Raw genomic sequence first — 12466 nt, forward strand, 5'->3', positions numbered from 1 at the left:
TCTTTTGCCGAGGGACGTCGCCACCACCTGAGCCCCTGCTCCACTTGCTTATCCGCTGGCACCCCTGACTTCCTGCCACCCAATGCTAGCAACAGCTGCGCAGTGCCACGCCGAGGGGGAGCCACAGCCATGGCGGCCACCAGAGAGCCGGTAGCAGAGTAGCAGGGCCGCCCCTGAGGCAGCAGCTGGAGAGGAGGACAAGGTGGAGCCGCGGCCCTGTACCAACTGATCTACGGACGGGTCCCGGTCCCCAGACCGGGGGTTGGGGACCACTGATCTATTAGATTATTTACCCCACCTGGTTTCAGAGAATCTTAGTTTGGCACTTTGTTTGGCTCTCCCTTTCTATCCTAACTTCTGCCCTGTCAAGTAGACTAAGTGAGCTCCCTTTGGGACTAGAACCCAGGTCTCCCTAGAACTTAGTCCAACCCTAAAACCACAAGACATATTTGTGCTGTCAGCGACCATGGGTATGCTTCAAACAGAATTGTTGCCTTTCTCTCTGCAGTGCCAATCTTTCCAAGGCTGCTTGGGGAGCATTCGAAAAAAATGGTACCCAGCTGATGATCCGATCGTATGAGCTAGGAGTCCTCTTCTTGCCTTCTGAATTCGTGAGTTCATCTGTTCCCCCACAGATGGTTAAATTTGGTGGGGCCACAATGTCTTAATTTTTTTACGGCTGACTGAGAATCTAAATTTGTTGGGGCAACAATGTCTGTATTGTTTATGACTGAATGAAAGCCAGCTGGGTATATTGGTGTTTAGATGTTAAAGGCGGCAGCCTCCCAACTGGAGAGCCAGTTTAGATAATCCACTCCTCCACTTGCAACCAGCTGGCTGACCTTGGGCTAATCACAACTCTGTTAGAACTGTTCTCACACAGCAGTTCTGTCAGAGCTCTCTAAGCCTCACCTACCACACAGGGTATGTGTTTTGGAGAGAGGAAGGGAAGGCAACTTACAGCCACTTTGAGACTCCTTTGGTTGGAGGGCCAGTTTGGTGTAGTGGTTAGGAGTGCGGACTTCTAATCTGGCATGCCGGGTTCGATTCTGCGCTCCCCCACATGCAACCAGCTGGGTGACCTTGGGCTTGCCACAGCACTGATAAAACTGTTCTGACCGGGCAGTGATATCAGGGCTCTCTCAGCCTCACCCACCTCACAGGGTGTCTGTTGTGGGGAGAGGAATGGGAAGGCGACTGTAAGCCGCTTTGAGCCTCCTTCGGGTAGATAACAGCAGCATATAAGAACCAACTCTTCTTCTTCTTCTTCTTGGTTAGTGAAAAGTGGGGTATAAAACCCAGCTCTTTGTCTTCTTCTGAACTTCAAGCCAGGGAATTATGATGATGAAAAGTATTTGATTAAATGACTGGTGATATTTCTCATGTAAGAAAATAGGATTGGGCAGCTCCAATCAACTTTTCTGCTGGTGCAAAAGGAAGAAGGGATTGCCTTTGATCACCCAAAACAGTGATGGTTGGAACCAAGGGCTACTTGTACAAAAGCAGTCAGAGGCTATTTTTTCCCATTGGCAAGTTTTTCAGGGCCTGCTTGTGCAACAGAGACAAGCTTTATATGCATGGTTTATGAATATAAGAACAGGACATAAGGAGGGGCAGTGGGACAGAATATGTTGGTCCTGTCCCCACCCATGCTACATGGCCACAATACCTTCACATTTACCTTTGAATGTTTACTTTTGATCTAAATAAGTACCAAAAGGTTGGGGACCCCTCGTCTAGATAGAGCACTTAATTATCAGAGTACATTTTAAACTATGCTTTCAGGAAAAAACAAAAAAAGAAAATCCAATATGTTCTTTTTTCCTTTCCTGAAAGCCCCATAGCCCCCATATTTTGCCTGCTTCCTTCTCCCCTTCCTAGCCAACAGACAGCCTACATTTATCTGCCCATTTGTCTCCAGGTCCCCCCCCCCATAGCTTATACTTAGAAGAAGAAGAAGAAGAGTTGGTTCTTATATGCCGCTTTTCTCTACCCGAAGGAGGCTCTAAGCGGCTTACAGTCGCATTCCCTTTCCTCTCCCCACAACAGACACCCTGTGAGGTGGGTGAGGCTGAGAGAGCCCTGATATCACTGCTCGGTCAGAACAGTTTTATCAGTGCTGTGTTGAGCCCAAGGTCACCCAGCTGGCTGCATGTGAGGGAGCGCAGAATCGAACCCAGCGTGCCAGATTAGAAGTCTGCACTCCTAACTACTACACCAAACTGGCTCTCTTAGAGAACTATGACTCTTGCATTGTGGTGGCTAGGCCCACTTGCATGACAGGGAACTCCCAAGGACTTGTAGGAGGGCAGCTTAGTTTCCCATGTATCCCCCTTCCCACATTATCTCCTCTTTCCCTCCTTGTGTCAACCCATAGAGTCTTTCTCCTTTCCTTCCCTCATTGTCACCATCTTAGCCATTCATAAGTCTAACTCTTATCTGCCTTCCTATCTTCAGCTATATTCATTATTAATCCATTTTGAAGGAGTTGGTTTTTATACTCCACTTTTCACTACTTGAAGGAGTCTCAAAACAGCTTCCCTTCCCTTCCTCTCCCCACAAGAGGCATCCTGTGAGCTAGGTGGAGCTGGGAGAGCTTTGACAGGACTGGTCTGTGAGAACAGCTGTAACAACACTGTGACTGGCCCAGCTGTCACCCAGCTGTGGAATCAAACCCAGCTCTCCATATAAGAGGCTGCCATTTTTGACCGGTAAACGAAGTTGGCTTTCTGGTGGGGACCAAAGCAACTCACATTATCTTTTTTTTCTTCTCACAAGAAGGTAGTTTAGGTTGAAAGTATGTGATGGCCCCTAGATCACCCAGTGAACTTCCACAGCTTGATGGGGATTCAGTCCTAGGTCTTGTGAACTCTCCTCTTGAAATAGAAGACTCTTTGTTCTAGTGCCTTCTCCCCCATGAGTTAAATGTTTATGGATGGACTTAATTGCTGCAGTGGAGGCCACTTAATTTCCTTACTCATACGATCAGTAGTGTGCAAATTAAATCTTCACAACTGATGAAATAGATAGAGCAAAACAAACAAACCCAGAAAAGATATATTCGCAAATATAAGAAAATCTACAGTATCAAGACAGCATCAACACAGCTCTTTGTTCCAACTGACACTGATTTTTTTATAGCTTGCCAAACTTGTCACTTTTACAATTCACCCATTTCCATTGATCCACACATCATCATTGTGTACTGTTGGCATCCCTGGAGTGGTCAGGGTTACAGGACCCAGCCTGTTAGGCTGGGCTTACCTCATTTACCACAAGGTATTGTTACAGGATTACTTCCTAAGAATGGCCCCTTGGCGCATTCTTCGACCTGCAACATTTCATCTGTGAAGGCCATAAGGAGGCCTCTTGCAAACTTTTGTTTTCGTTATCTTGAATATGGAATTCAAGCAGGCCTACCTCACTCTTGCAGCTGATGGCCTTCTAGGTCAAACTACATTTTATTAGAACATATTTAAAGGTTTTACTGAATCTATTTTATGTGGTCTCACAAAGCTTTACTCTGGAGGTGGTTAAAATCAGTATAATGCTCAGCTTTAAGGATTGATTTACGTTGTGTAATCTGCCTTGAGTTTCTGAGAAAGGTGGACTGTATAAATATAACATAAATGAAGTACTGGAACAGTACAGAGCAGTAAATGTAACAAAAGTTGTCTTTGGTCCAATGGCTGGAATATAACCAACTCCTATCTAGGTTCAAAGCAGAATTCCAGCATCTATTAAATTTAGAGGCTCCAATACGAGAATTTGAAAACCTATTAATACAAGAAAAACCACACTTACGACTAATATATAAATTATTGAAATATGAAACTGAGATGGAACAGATAAAACCATGCATGATCAAATGGATGCAAAACTTAGAGACCCAAGTGACCTTAGAACAATGGGAACACATATGGACTAGAATTCCAAAGCTTACTAACAGTCAAATTCTTAGAGAAAACTGGTATAAAATGTTTTATAGGTGGTATGTAACACCAAAAGTGATTGCTGCAATTGCAAATAGTTGTGATAATAAGTGTTGGAAATCTGCACATAAAGTAGGTTCTTTCTATCACATGTGGTGGAAATGTGAAAAAATATATAAGTATTGGGCTAAGGTTCATACAATAATGCAGAAAATGTGGGAGTTGAATTTTCCTATGAAGCCTGAATATATGCTACTAAGTTTACCACCGCAGTGCCTCCCAACACACACAAGAAGTTTATTCTTCTGTGTGACGGCGGCGGCAAGATTAGTGCTGGCTAGAAAATGGAAAACGCATGAGCTACCGTCAATAGAAGACTGGCTGAGCAAACTGGCAGATCTCGCCAAGATGGCTAAATTGACATTAATGGTTAATGGAAAATCAGAAGAAGCTTTTCAGGAACAATGGGGTCCTTATCTGAACTATCTAAAAAAGTAAATCAGAAGGGAAAGGAGCGGGTTCTAATATGCTTAGATTCTAAACAATTGCTTCACTAATGTTTATTATATGTATCTATGTTATTTCTATCTTTTTGGAAAAATAAAAATTATATATAATTTTTTTTAAAGTTGTCCTTGGTATCTTAGCTTAAAGGAAGCAAAAAAAAAAAAAAGGTTGACTGTAAGGCCGTGTCTGTCTGCATTTTGTCACAGGGCTTGGATACTGACTATTTCCAGGTAAAGGAAAGCCTGCTTTCTGACGAGCCAGCTTTAGCATTTCCTGTACCTTATGACCTTCCCCCAGAGAAGTATGAAAGTAAAGGTAAGATGTCTTTCTCAAATGCAATTGATGAATTTGGTGATTTTTAGGTAGATGTTCATCCAGGATTCTTTTCTACTGTTGTAGGCAGCAGAGATTTTCAGAGTTACCTATGAGTTTCTAGGAATTCTGTCATACGGCAGTCAAGTCTTGTAAGGTTTTGTGTGTATATCACTTAGTCTGCTGATGCTTATTTATTGTGATTCCTACCTTGGCTGTGTGACCCAGCGTCAAGCTGTGTGGTGCAAGGATGGTACTCAAAAAACAAAGAGCACGTTCTTCTTAGGAGGCCGCAAAGACCAACACATCAGGATTTTGCCACGTTTATTGGAAGGAATTGTGAATAATCTTCTTGCTCATTCTGGGTGTAGCAGATGCCCATAGTTGCTTGGAGAAATGGGAAATAATTGTTCAGAAGTCTGATTGCATGTTCATCAGCTTCTTTCCTATTGGTGGTATAATGAGCTCTAAGCTTTTTATTTTCCATTGCAGATCGTCCTTGGATTTGGAACATTCCTTATACTAGAGCTCCAGATACACATGGAAATATGTGGGTTCCTAAATGAAAAAGTTTTCTTCATAAATGAACATAAATATATTTAATGTGATTTTTGAAAATACTGGGCCCCACGAAGGGCAATTTGTATAGAATTTGCAATAAAATGTACTAAAGTGCTTGTTACATTTGTCATCAGATATGAACTTGGAGTTTGAATTGTGCTGTTGTCCCCCCCCCCCCCGCCACACCCTGTAAAATCAAACCGTTCTGACGTAAATTGTGATACAAGTTCCATAATGCTTTTTAGCAGAGAAATTCCTTAATGCCATTTCATTTTGTTCTTCCTGTATATTTCTTCAAGGCTAAAATTCTGTCAGTTCAGATAAGATGGCTGATTACTATGGAAATTTTGTAAGGTATAGATTCAAGCAAAGAGCAGAATCAGTGGACAGAAGTAAGCAGAGCAGTCCCACAAGCTTAAGTATTGGAGCTGGTACTAGTTAATCTGATCATCAGTGATCTGGAACCAGGGATGAGTAGTGTGGTGGTCAAATTGGCAGATGACACAAAATTATTCAGGATGATGATTGTGAAGAGCTCCAACAGCCTGGTGGTTAAGAGTGGCAGCCTCCAATCTGCAGAACTGGGTTGATCCCTCACTCCTCCACATGCAACCAGTGGGTGATCTTGGGACAGTTATAGTTTTTTGAGAGCTCTCTCAGCCTTACAGGGTGTCTGTTTTAGGGAGAGGAAGGCTAGGTGAATGTTAAACTGCTTTGAGACTCCTTTAAATAGTAAAAGACGGTACCAAAAAAAACCCCAGCTCTTCAAGAGGACCTCCAGTGTGACAAATGAAGTTCAAGCATAGGCTAATGGAATGTGAACTTGCTGTGATTGTGAGGGGAAATGTTCCTGGGGCTGTAGTGGAGAGCTCAATTAAAATGTCAACCCAGTGTGCTGCAGTGGTGAAAATGGCAAAATATGTATTAGGGATTATTAGGAAACAGATTGAGAATAAAACGGCCGATAGTATAGTGTCCATATGTAGCTCTATGATGCAGTCTCATTTGGAATATTGTGTCTTTATCGTCACTATCTGAAAAAGGGCTTTTCCTTCCATACTTTTCCCACCCCCACAAGCTAAATGATTAAGGGGTTGGAGCACCTTTTCTATGAGGAAAGGGTGAAAAGTCAGACTTTTCTATTTAGAAGAAAAAAACGGTATGGGGGGGGTTGGGTTAATAGAGGTTTATAAAAATTATGCATGGGGTGAGTAGAGTTGACAAAAAGGACCTTTTCTCCATCCCTCAAAATACTACAGCTTGAGAGCATACAATGGAACTGATGGGCAGTAGGTTCAGGACAAAAGGAAATACTACTTTACATATTGAGTGATTAAGAAATTGAATTCGCTGCCAGGGATTGTAGTGGTAGCCACAGCTTTATAAAGGTTTTAGATAGATGAATGGAGAATAGATCTATCAATAGGTGATAGCCCTTGTGACTGAAAGGAGCCTCTACATTCAGAGGCACTAGTCCTCTGGGTCCTAGAGTCATGAGTCAACATGGGAGGGCATCAAGGCTCTATGCCCTGTTGTTGGCCATCCAATGTGTGACAGGATACTGGACTAGATGGACTCTTGGTCTGATCCAGGAGGGCACTTACATTCCTGTCAAAAGAGGAGTTACAGCATTCTGGACTAATTGTGGTTTCCGGATAGTCCTTGTGCAGTGCAATGGGCCTCACGTTGAAATAAGCCTGGCATGGATTACTTTCGGTGCTAGTAGCAGGCATATTTGGTAAATTAGTCATTCGATGTGTTCCTGATCACAGATGCTCTTTGAGGTAGCAGGAACTCTAAGCTACGGATCTCCCCTTTCCCATCCAGAAGAGATATTTCCCTTGCTAGCCAGTACACTGTATCTCCCTCAGTGTTCCCTCTAAGCTGTGCATGTGAGCAACTGCTCATTAACACAGGAAGCCCAGATGAACAGTTTCTGGAGCCATGCAGGGTCGTCTTGCACTGCCCATTTTAAAATTACAGCAGTTATATTCCCAGGATGTGAACTGCTCCACTTGGGGGGGGGAGAATTTGAGGGAACATTGGTTTCTTCCCCTTCGTGCTATCTAGATTCAGCTTAAAAGTATTTATCGGCAGACTAAAGTACCAGCATCATCTCCAGAGGCCTGCTCAGAACTTCAGGGACTGCCTACATCCATACAAACCTACCTGACTATGTGTCATGAACCCCAATTCCTGACCCATCTTTCACCCGTGTCCTGACAACTCCCGGGTTGTTGTCATAAAGCCATAAATCACCTGTTAGTTCCTGTCCTCCCTTTGCATACCAAAGTGTCTCCCGCTAGAACACCTTATCTCTTCCTGACCTTGCTAGGAGCTGTGGAGCTCAGTCAGAACAGTTTTATCAGAACTCTGGGGAGCCCAAGGTCAACCAGCTGGCTACATGTGGGGGAATGCAGAATTGAACCACGCTTGCCAGATTAACACACCAGGAGAACTTTATACTTTTGGAATAAATAACACAAAAAGATCAGCTTCTGAAACTTTAATGACTAAATATAAATACAGCAGACATGTTAACACATCCACAGCAGATGAGCAGGAATTCTCACATCTCCATTACATGAATTCTTTTTTTTTACATTCCCCAAAGAAGAGATTTCAAGTTCTCAGAAATCACTGATAACTGCGATATCCATATAGTGAATTAGCAAAATAAAAAATGTTCTCTCTGGAAGAAGAAACTGCCCACAAAATCTATCCTATTTCCTTGCCTAGACATTATAAAACATTACTTTGCATTCTTAAATGGCAACAAGTTACATTCCTCAATATTATGTGTCTCTAGATTAAAAAGGAGGGCAGTCTATAAATAAATAAATATTTTGTTGTTGGATTTTGTTTTGTCAGAGTTTTCTATAGAGAGCAGAAGACTATTAGAAGGTTAGAAAGCCCCGACTAAACTCACTGTCTATTCACCAGGGATGCAAATTTCATTTTAAAAGTTTTACATTACCACTGCTCATTTGTTATAACTAAAATTTAACATTTAGGTATTATCAAAAACATTCATTAAATTGTGCAAAGATAGACAGTGAACTCTGGAAAACTGCTGCCAATCAGACTATGATATAGTGGTTTTAATAGTCTCAGTCTGTATAAGGCAGTTACAGGTGCTCAAGGCGCTCCCAGGTTATTTCACGGTCTGTGATCCCAGGCACAGAAGGTGAATTAGGCACAAACTTGACCAAAACTCCTTTCCTCATGCACAGTTTGGGAGTCTGTTTGTATGGCTTTGTTATAGCTTTCTCTTAACCATAAGCTAGAAGACTACTAGACGTGCTCACTGTAGACATTTGTGGGTGAAATCTAATTATTTAAGTCGATTTTTACAAATACAAGTACACAAAAGAGAAGCGTAATCTTGGACAGGGCCATGGCTCGGGGAAAAAACGTGTTTTGCATGCAGAAGGACCCAGCTCCAACCCCTGGCATCCTCCAATTAACAGTTATGATGGTCAGTTCTGAGGAAGAGTGTTTGCACTCGAAAGCTCACGCCTTGAATCAATCTTTGTTGGTCTTAAAGGTGCTACTGATTTTATTGTCCAGTTTACGGGCAAAGGGTAACATGGAAGACCCCCTCCCCGAGGCGCTCTGTCATTCAGAGCAAACAATGTTCCTCCTCACACCCTCCACGGCAGGGGTAGTCAAACTGCGGCCCTCCAGATGTCCATGGACTACAATTCCCAGGAGCCCCCTGTCAGCATTCCTGGGAATTGTAGTCCATGGACATCTGGAGGGCCGCAGTTTGACTACCCCTGCTCCACGGGCTTCGAGGCAAAAGGCTCCGAACCCCTCTCCCTCCCCCGTCCCCGCCCCCCATTCGCCCAGCCGCCGTGCACATGCCAACGTCTGTGCAACTTCCCTCGGCAGCGAAGCGACTCGCATCCAACTTCACCCTAGCAACTAATGCGCCACCGTTCATTGGTCGAGGAAGCTAGAGTGGGCGGGAAGATCTTTTCGCCACCCGTCGCCGTAGGCATCATTGGCGGAATGCAGTGTCAATCGCTCACGTGCCGTTTCTCCCCGGAACCGGAAGCTCTTCGTGGGCCTGCCCCTTTCCATTCTGCTACTTTCGGAACAGAGGGAAACGCGGGGAAGGTGTCCTAGCTTGTCTCGGAGCCGCTTTGAGTGGCGTTTCCGGCTGCTTGCTGAGAAGCGCTTGGCCTTTCGGCTGCTCCGGCCGGGGAGGAAAAGAGAGCCTGCTGTTGGGGCCCTGCTCCTTTCGAGCGGTGCCGCTGACTGTTGTTCGGCTTCGCCCGCAAGGGCAAGGCGGGCTTGGAGAAGCAAAGCGGGCGCCTTGTGCTTATGAAGGGTTCGCGTTTAATGTAGCGGTCTTTTTATTTCTTCCTGCAGGTCAGGCAAGTTAAATTCCGTTTATGGGTAAAACAGCAAGATGAACCAGAAGATTAAGCAAATTGTTATTTAGAGATAGGAGGGTAGTGTTGTAAGTGTCAGGATCAAGAGATGCAGGAACACTCCAGAAAGGGGCAAAAGAAATATATGCTTGGAAAACGTCTTTGTATAGATACATAGAAAGTTTAAATTCCGTGACTGGTGGACACTTGCAGATGTCGATAAGTTGCTTATGGCAATCTATGAAAAGCTGTTGCTGATGTTGATTGCCCAGAGGCCTTGGATTTTGTTGCCAAGGTCCCCTTTATTATAATAATAATAGTTTTGTCCACCTCTGAAATCTTGTTGGTCGTCTCCTGTATTGGGCAGTGGCATACCAGGCAACAGACCAGTTCAATTAACAAATTCTGAAGATGTGGCTGGGATTCCATCTGGTGACCCAGAGAATGTGAGGACCTGGGCTGACTTCATGCCTTTCTTTGCTGGCATCGAATCATTTGGGTTCTAGATTGCCTCCTAGTCGTTATTGCTTTGGTTTGTAAGGCGTGACTCCTCTGAGGTTTTGGGAAGCGGACTAAAGAATTGGAGGTGCTTTGGGAACTGGATTTGGTTTTGTTGGTTGATTGGTCTTCCATTTTGGTTTTGGGTTGACTGGAAGAGCTCTGGGAGTAAATTAGGTATAGTTCTCCACAAGCAGAAAGACTGTATGTGCCAGTGCCCACAATGGGAGCTAAACAGAGTAAATCTGGAAGACCTTTGAGCCCTCTCCGGTGTCTGGTTAAAAATTGGGGAATTATAGTTGAATACTCTCCAGATTATCCTGTTGACCGACTGACTCAGTATTGTACTTCAATTTGGCCTTCTTACTCCCTCGATACTGACTTTTGGCCAGCTGCAGGAACCTATGAGTTAGATATAGTGTGTAAATTGTATGATTGCTGTAAGAAGAAAGGAAAGAATGATGAAGTTAACTATGTCAGTTTTTGGATATATGCCATTACTCACCCTGACTTGTTGAAGGCTTGTGGGAATTGTCATAAGAAAATGCAGATGGTGTTGCAAATGAATGGGAAAAGTATGCCAAATACTAAGCCTCCTGCCAAGCCAAAGATTAAGGTACTAGAATCCACAGACCATGCTGAGATACAGGGGAAATTATACCCTAGTTTAGATAATTTGGGGGTGGGAGTAGTCCCCCAGCCATCAAATTTGGCTGTTTTATCCCCCCTTAGTTGCTCAGACCAAACCTCCAAGTCTAGCAGTGGCCTAAACTTGACAAGCACACCAAATCTTCAGATTTCATCTTGTGGAACCAGATCCAGCAATACTTGTTCCCAATTGGACCGAGGTCTGTCAGTAACCAGGGACTGCCAGACAGAGGTGGACAGAGTAATGGCTTCTAAAATGAATGGGAAATGTATGCCAAATACTAAGCCTCTTGCCATGCCAAAGGTTAAGGTACTGGAATCCACAGACAATGCTGAGATACGGGGGAAATTATACCCTAGTTTAGACAATTTTGGGGTGGGAGTAGTCTCCCAACCATCAAATGTGGCTGTTTTATCCCCCCTTCGTTGTTCAGACCAAACATCCAAGTCTAGCAGTGGCCTAAACTTGAGAAGCACACCAAATCTTCAGATTTCATCTTGTGGAACCGGACCCAGCAATAGTTCTCAGTTTTATCAAGGTCTGTCAGTAACCAGGGACTGCCAGACAGAGGTGGAGAGAGTAATGGCTTCTAAAATGCCAACCAGCCAAGTTCCTGCTGTGTCTTGCCAACTTGGAGAAGTGCTGAATGATGAGGGAAGAGGTTTTCTAGTGCATGTGCCTTTGACAACCACAGACCTGATTAATCCGAAGCAAAATATTCCGACCTTGATATTCCCACAAGCCTCAGAGAAGGTCCTTGCTCAAGAAGACCAACAGGACTATAATGGACGCCCTGTAGATAAAGTACTTCCCCTTGTGAACCCCAGTTGGCAATATAGATTGCAAGAGGGCATCCAAGCACATGAGGGCTATAGGACTATAGAACCACCACTCCCTAAGCAGACAGACTGGATTAAATTGGGTGGGGTACGACAAGAAAAAGATGAGGATCCATCTGAATTTTTAGAGAGACTTACAGCTGCCTTTAAGACCTATAGTGACATAGACCCTGAAGCAGAAGTAAACGCTCAGGAGGTGAGAGAGAGGTTCATTAGCCAATCTTATCCTGATATACACCAAAAGTTACAAAAGACATATGGGGCCGAGGGAATGCCCCTGAGTGAACTAGTGGACATTGCCTTCAATGTATACTGGAATAGAGATAAAGAAGAAGAAAACTCAATGAAGGCCGAGGTAGCTTTGGTTATGAGTCTTCTGAAGGAAGAGAAGAGACACTATCTCCCTAGGAACATGTGTGCCTATTGTAGACAGAGAGGCCACTGGAAGGAGCAGTGTCCCAAACTGCAGAAAAAGAGGGCTGCTGAAGGTCATTTTGGAAAGTTGCGTATGGCAAATGATGATCTTTCAGAGGGCCATGAACCTGTGGAGCTGTCTGGCAAAGTGTAGGCCACTTGGGATCGGTTGGGTGGAGGGAATCCTTTCAGATTTTCCCTCACCAAAGTAGAAGGAATTAAGTCCGAATATAACTTCAGAGCCCTTGACATAAAAGGTAAGCATGAACCAACCTGACATGAGCTTTCAGGTTCTACTGTCTGTGTGTTACATATTTAGTTCAAGCAGTTTGTTGGTTGTGGCGCCAGTTCTTTGGAATAGATTTCCTGTGAAGC

At 43.9% G+C, this 12466-nt stretch overlaps 2 protein-coding genes across 9 annotated transcripts in view; both read left to right on the forward strand.

Moving 5' to 3' along the window:
- Positions 1–5433, forward strand: part of TDP1 (tyrosyl-DNA phosphodiesterase 1) — a 34808-nt gene extending 29375 nt beyond the window's left edge. The window contains exons 13-15 of the mRNA XM_077323452.1: positions 509–611; positions 4646–4754; positions 5244–5433. Of these exons, the coding sequence (XP_077179567.1) occupies positions 509–611; positions 4646–4754; positions 5244–5317 (286 nt within the window). The 3' untranslated portion in view covers positions 5318–5433. The remainder of the gene's footprint in view (positions 1–508; positions 612–4645; positions 4755–5243) is intronic.
- Positions 5434–9394: 3961 nt separating this feature from the next.
- LOC143830654 (tyrosyl-DNA phosphodiesterase 1-like) overlaps positions 9395–12466 on the forward strand; it is a 39730-nt gene continuing 36658 nt past the window's right edge. For 4 of the 8 annotated variants that reach the window (XM_077323467.1, XM_077323464.1, XM_077323466.1 and 1 more), the window contains exon 1: positions 9395–12348. The gene's annotated coding sequence lies outside the window, so the exon portion shown is untranslated. The remainder of the gene's footprint in view (positions 12349–12466) is intronic. The other 4 variants (XM_077323470.1, XM_077323471.1, XM_077323472.1 and 1 more) reach the window with 4 other exon arrangements.

Source organism: Paroedura picta, chromosome 2 (assembly GCF_049243985.1).
Source record: "Paroedura picta isolate Pp20150507F chromosome 2, Ppicta_v3.0, whole genome shotgun sequence".
NCBI lineage: Eukaryota > Metazoa > Chordata > Lepidosauria > Squamata > Gekkonidae > Paroedura > Paroedura picta.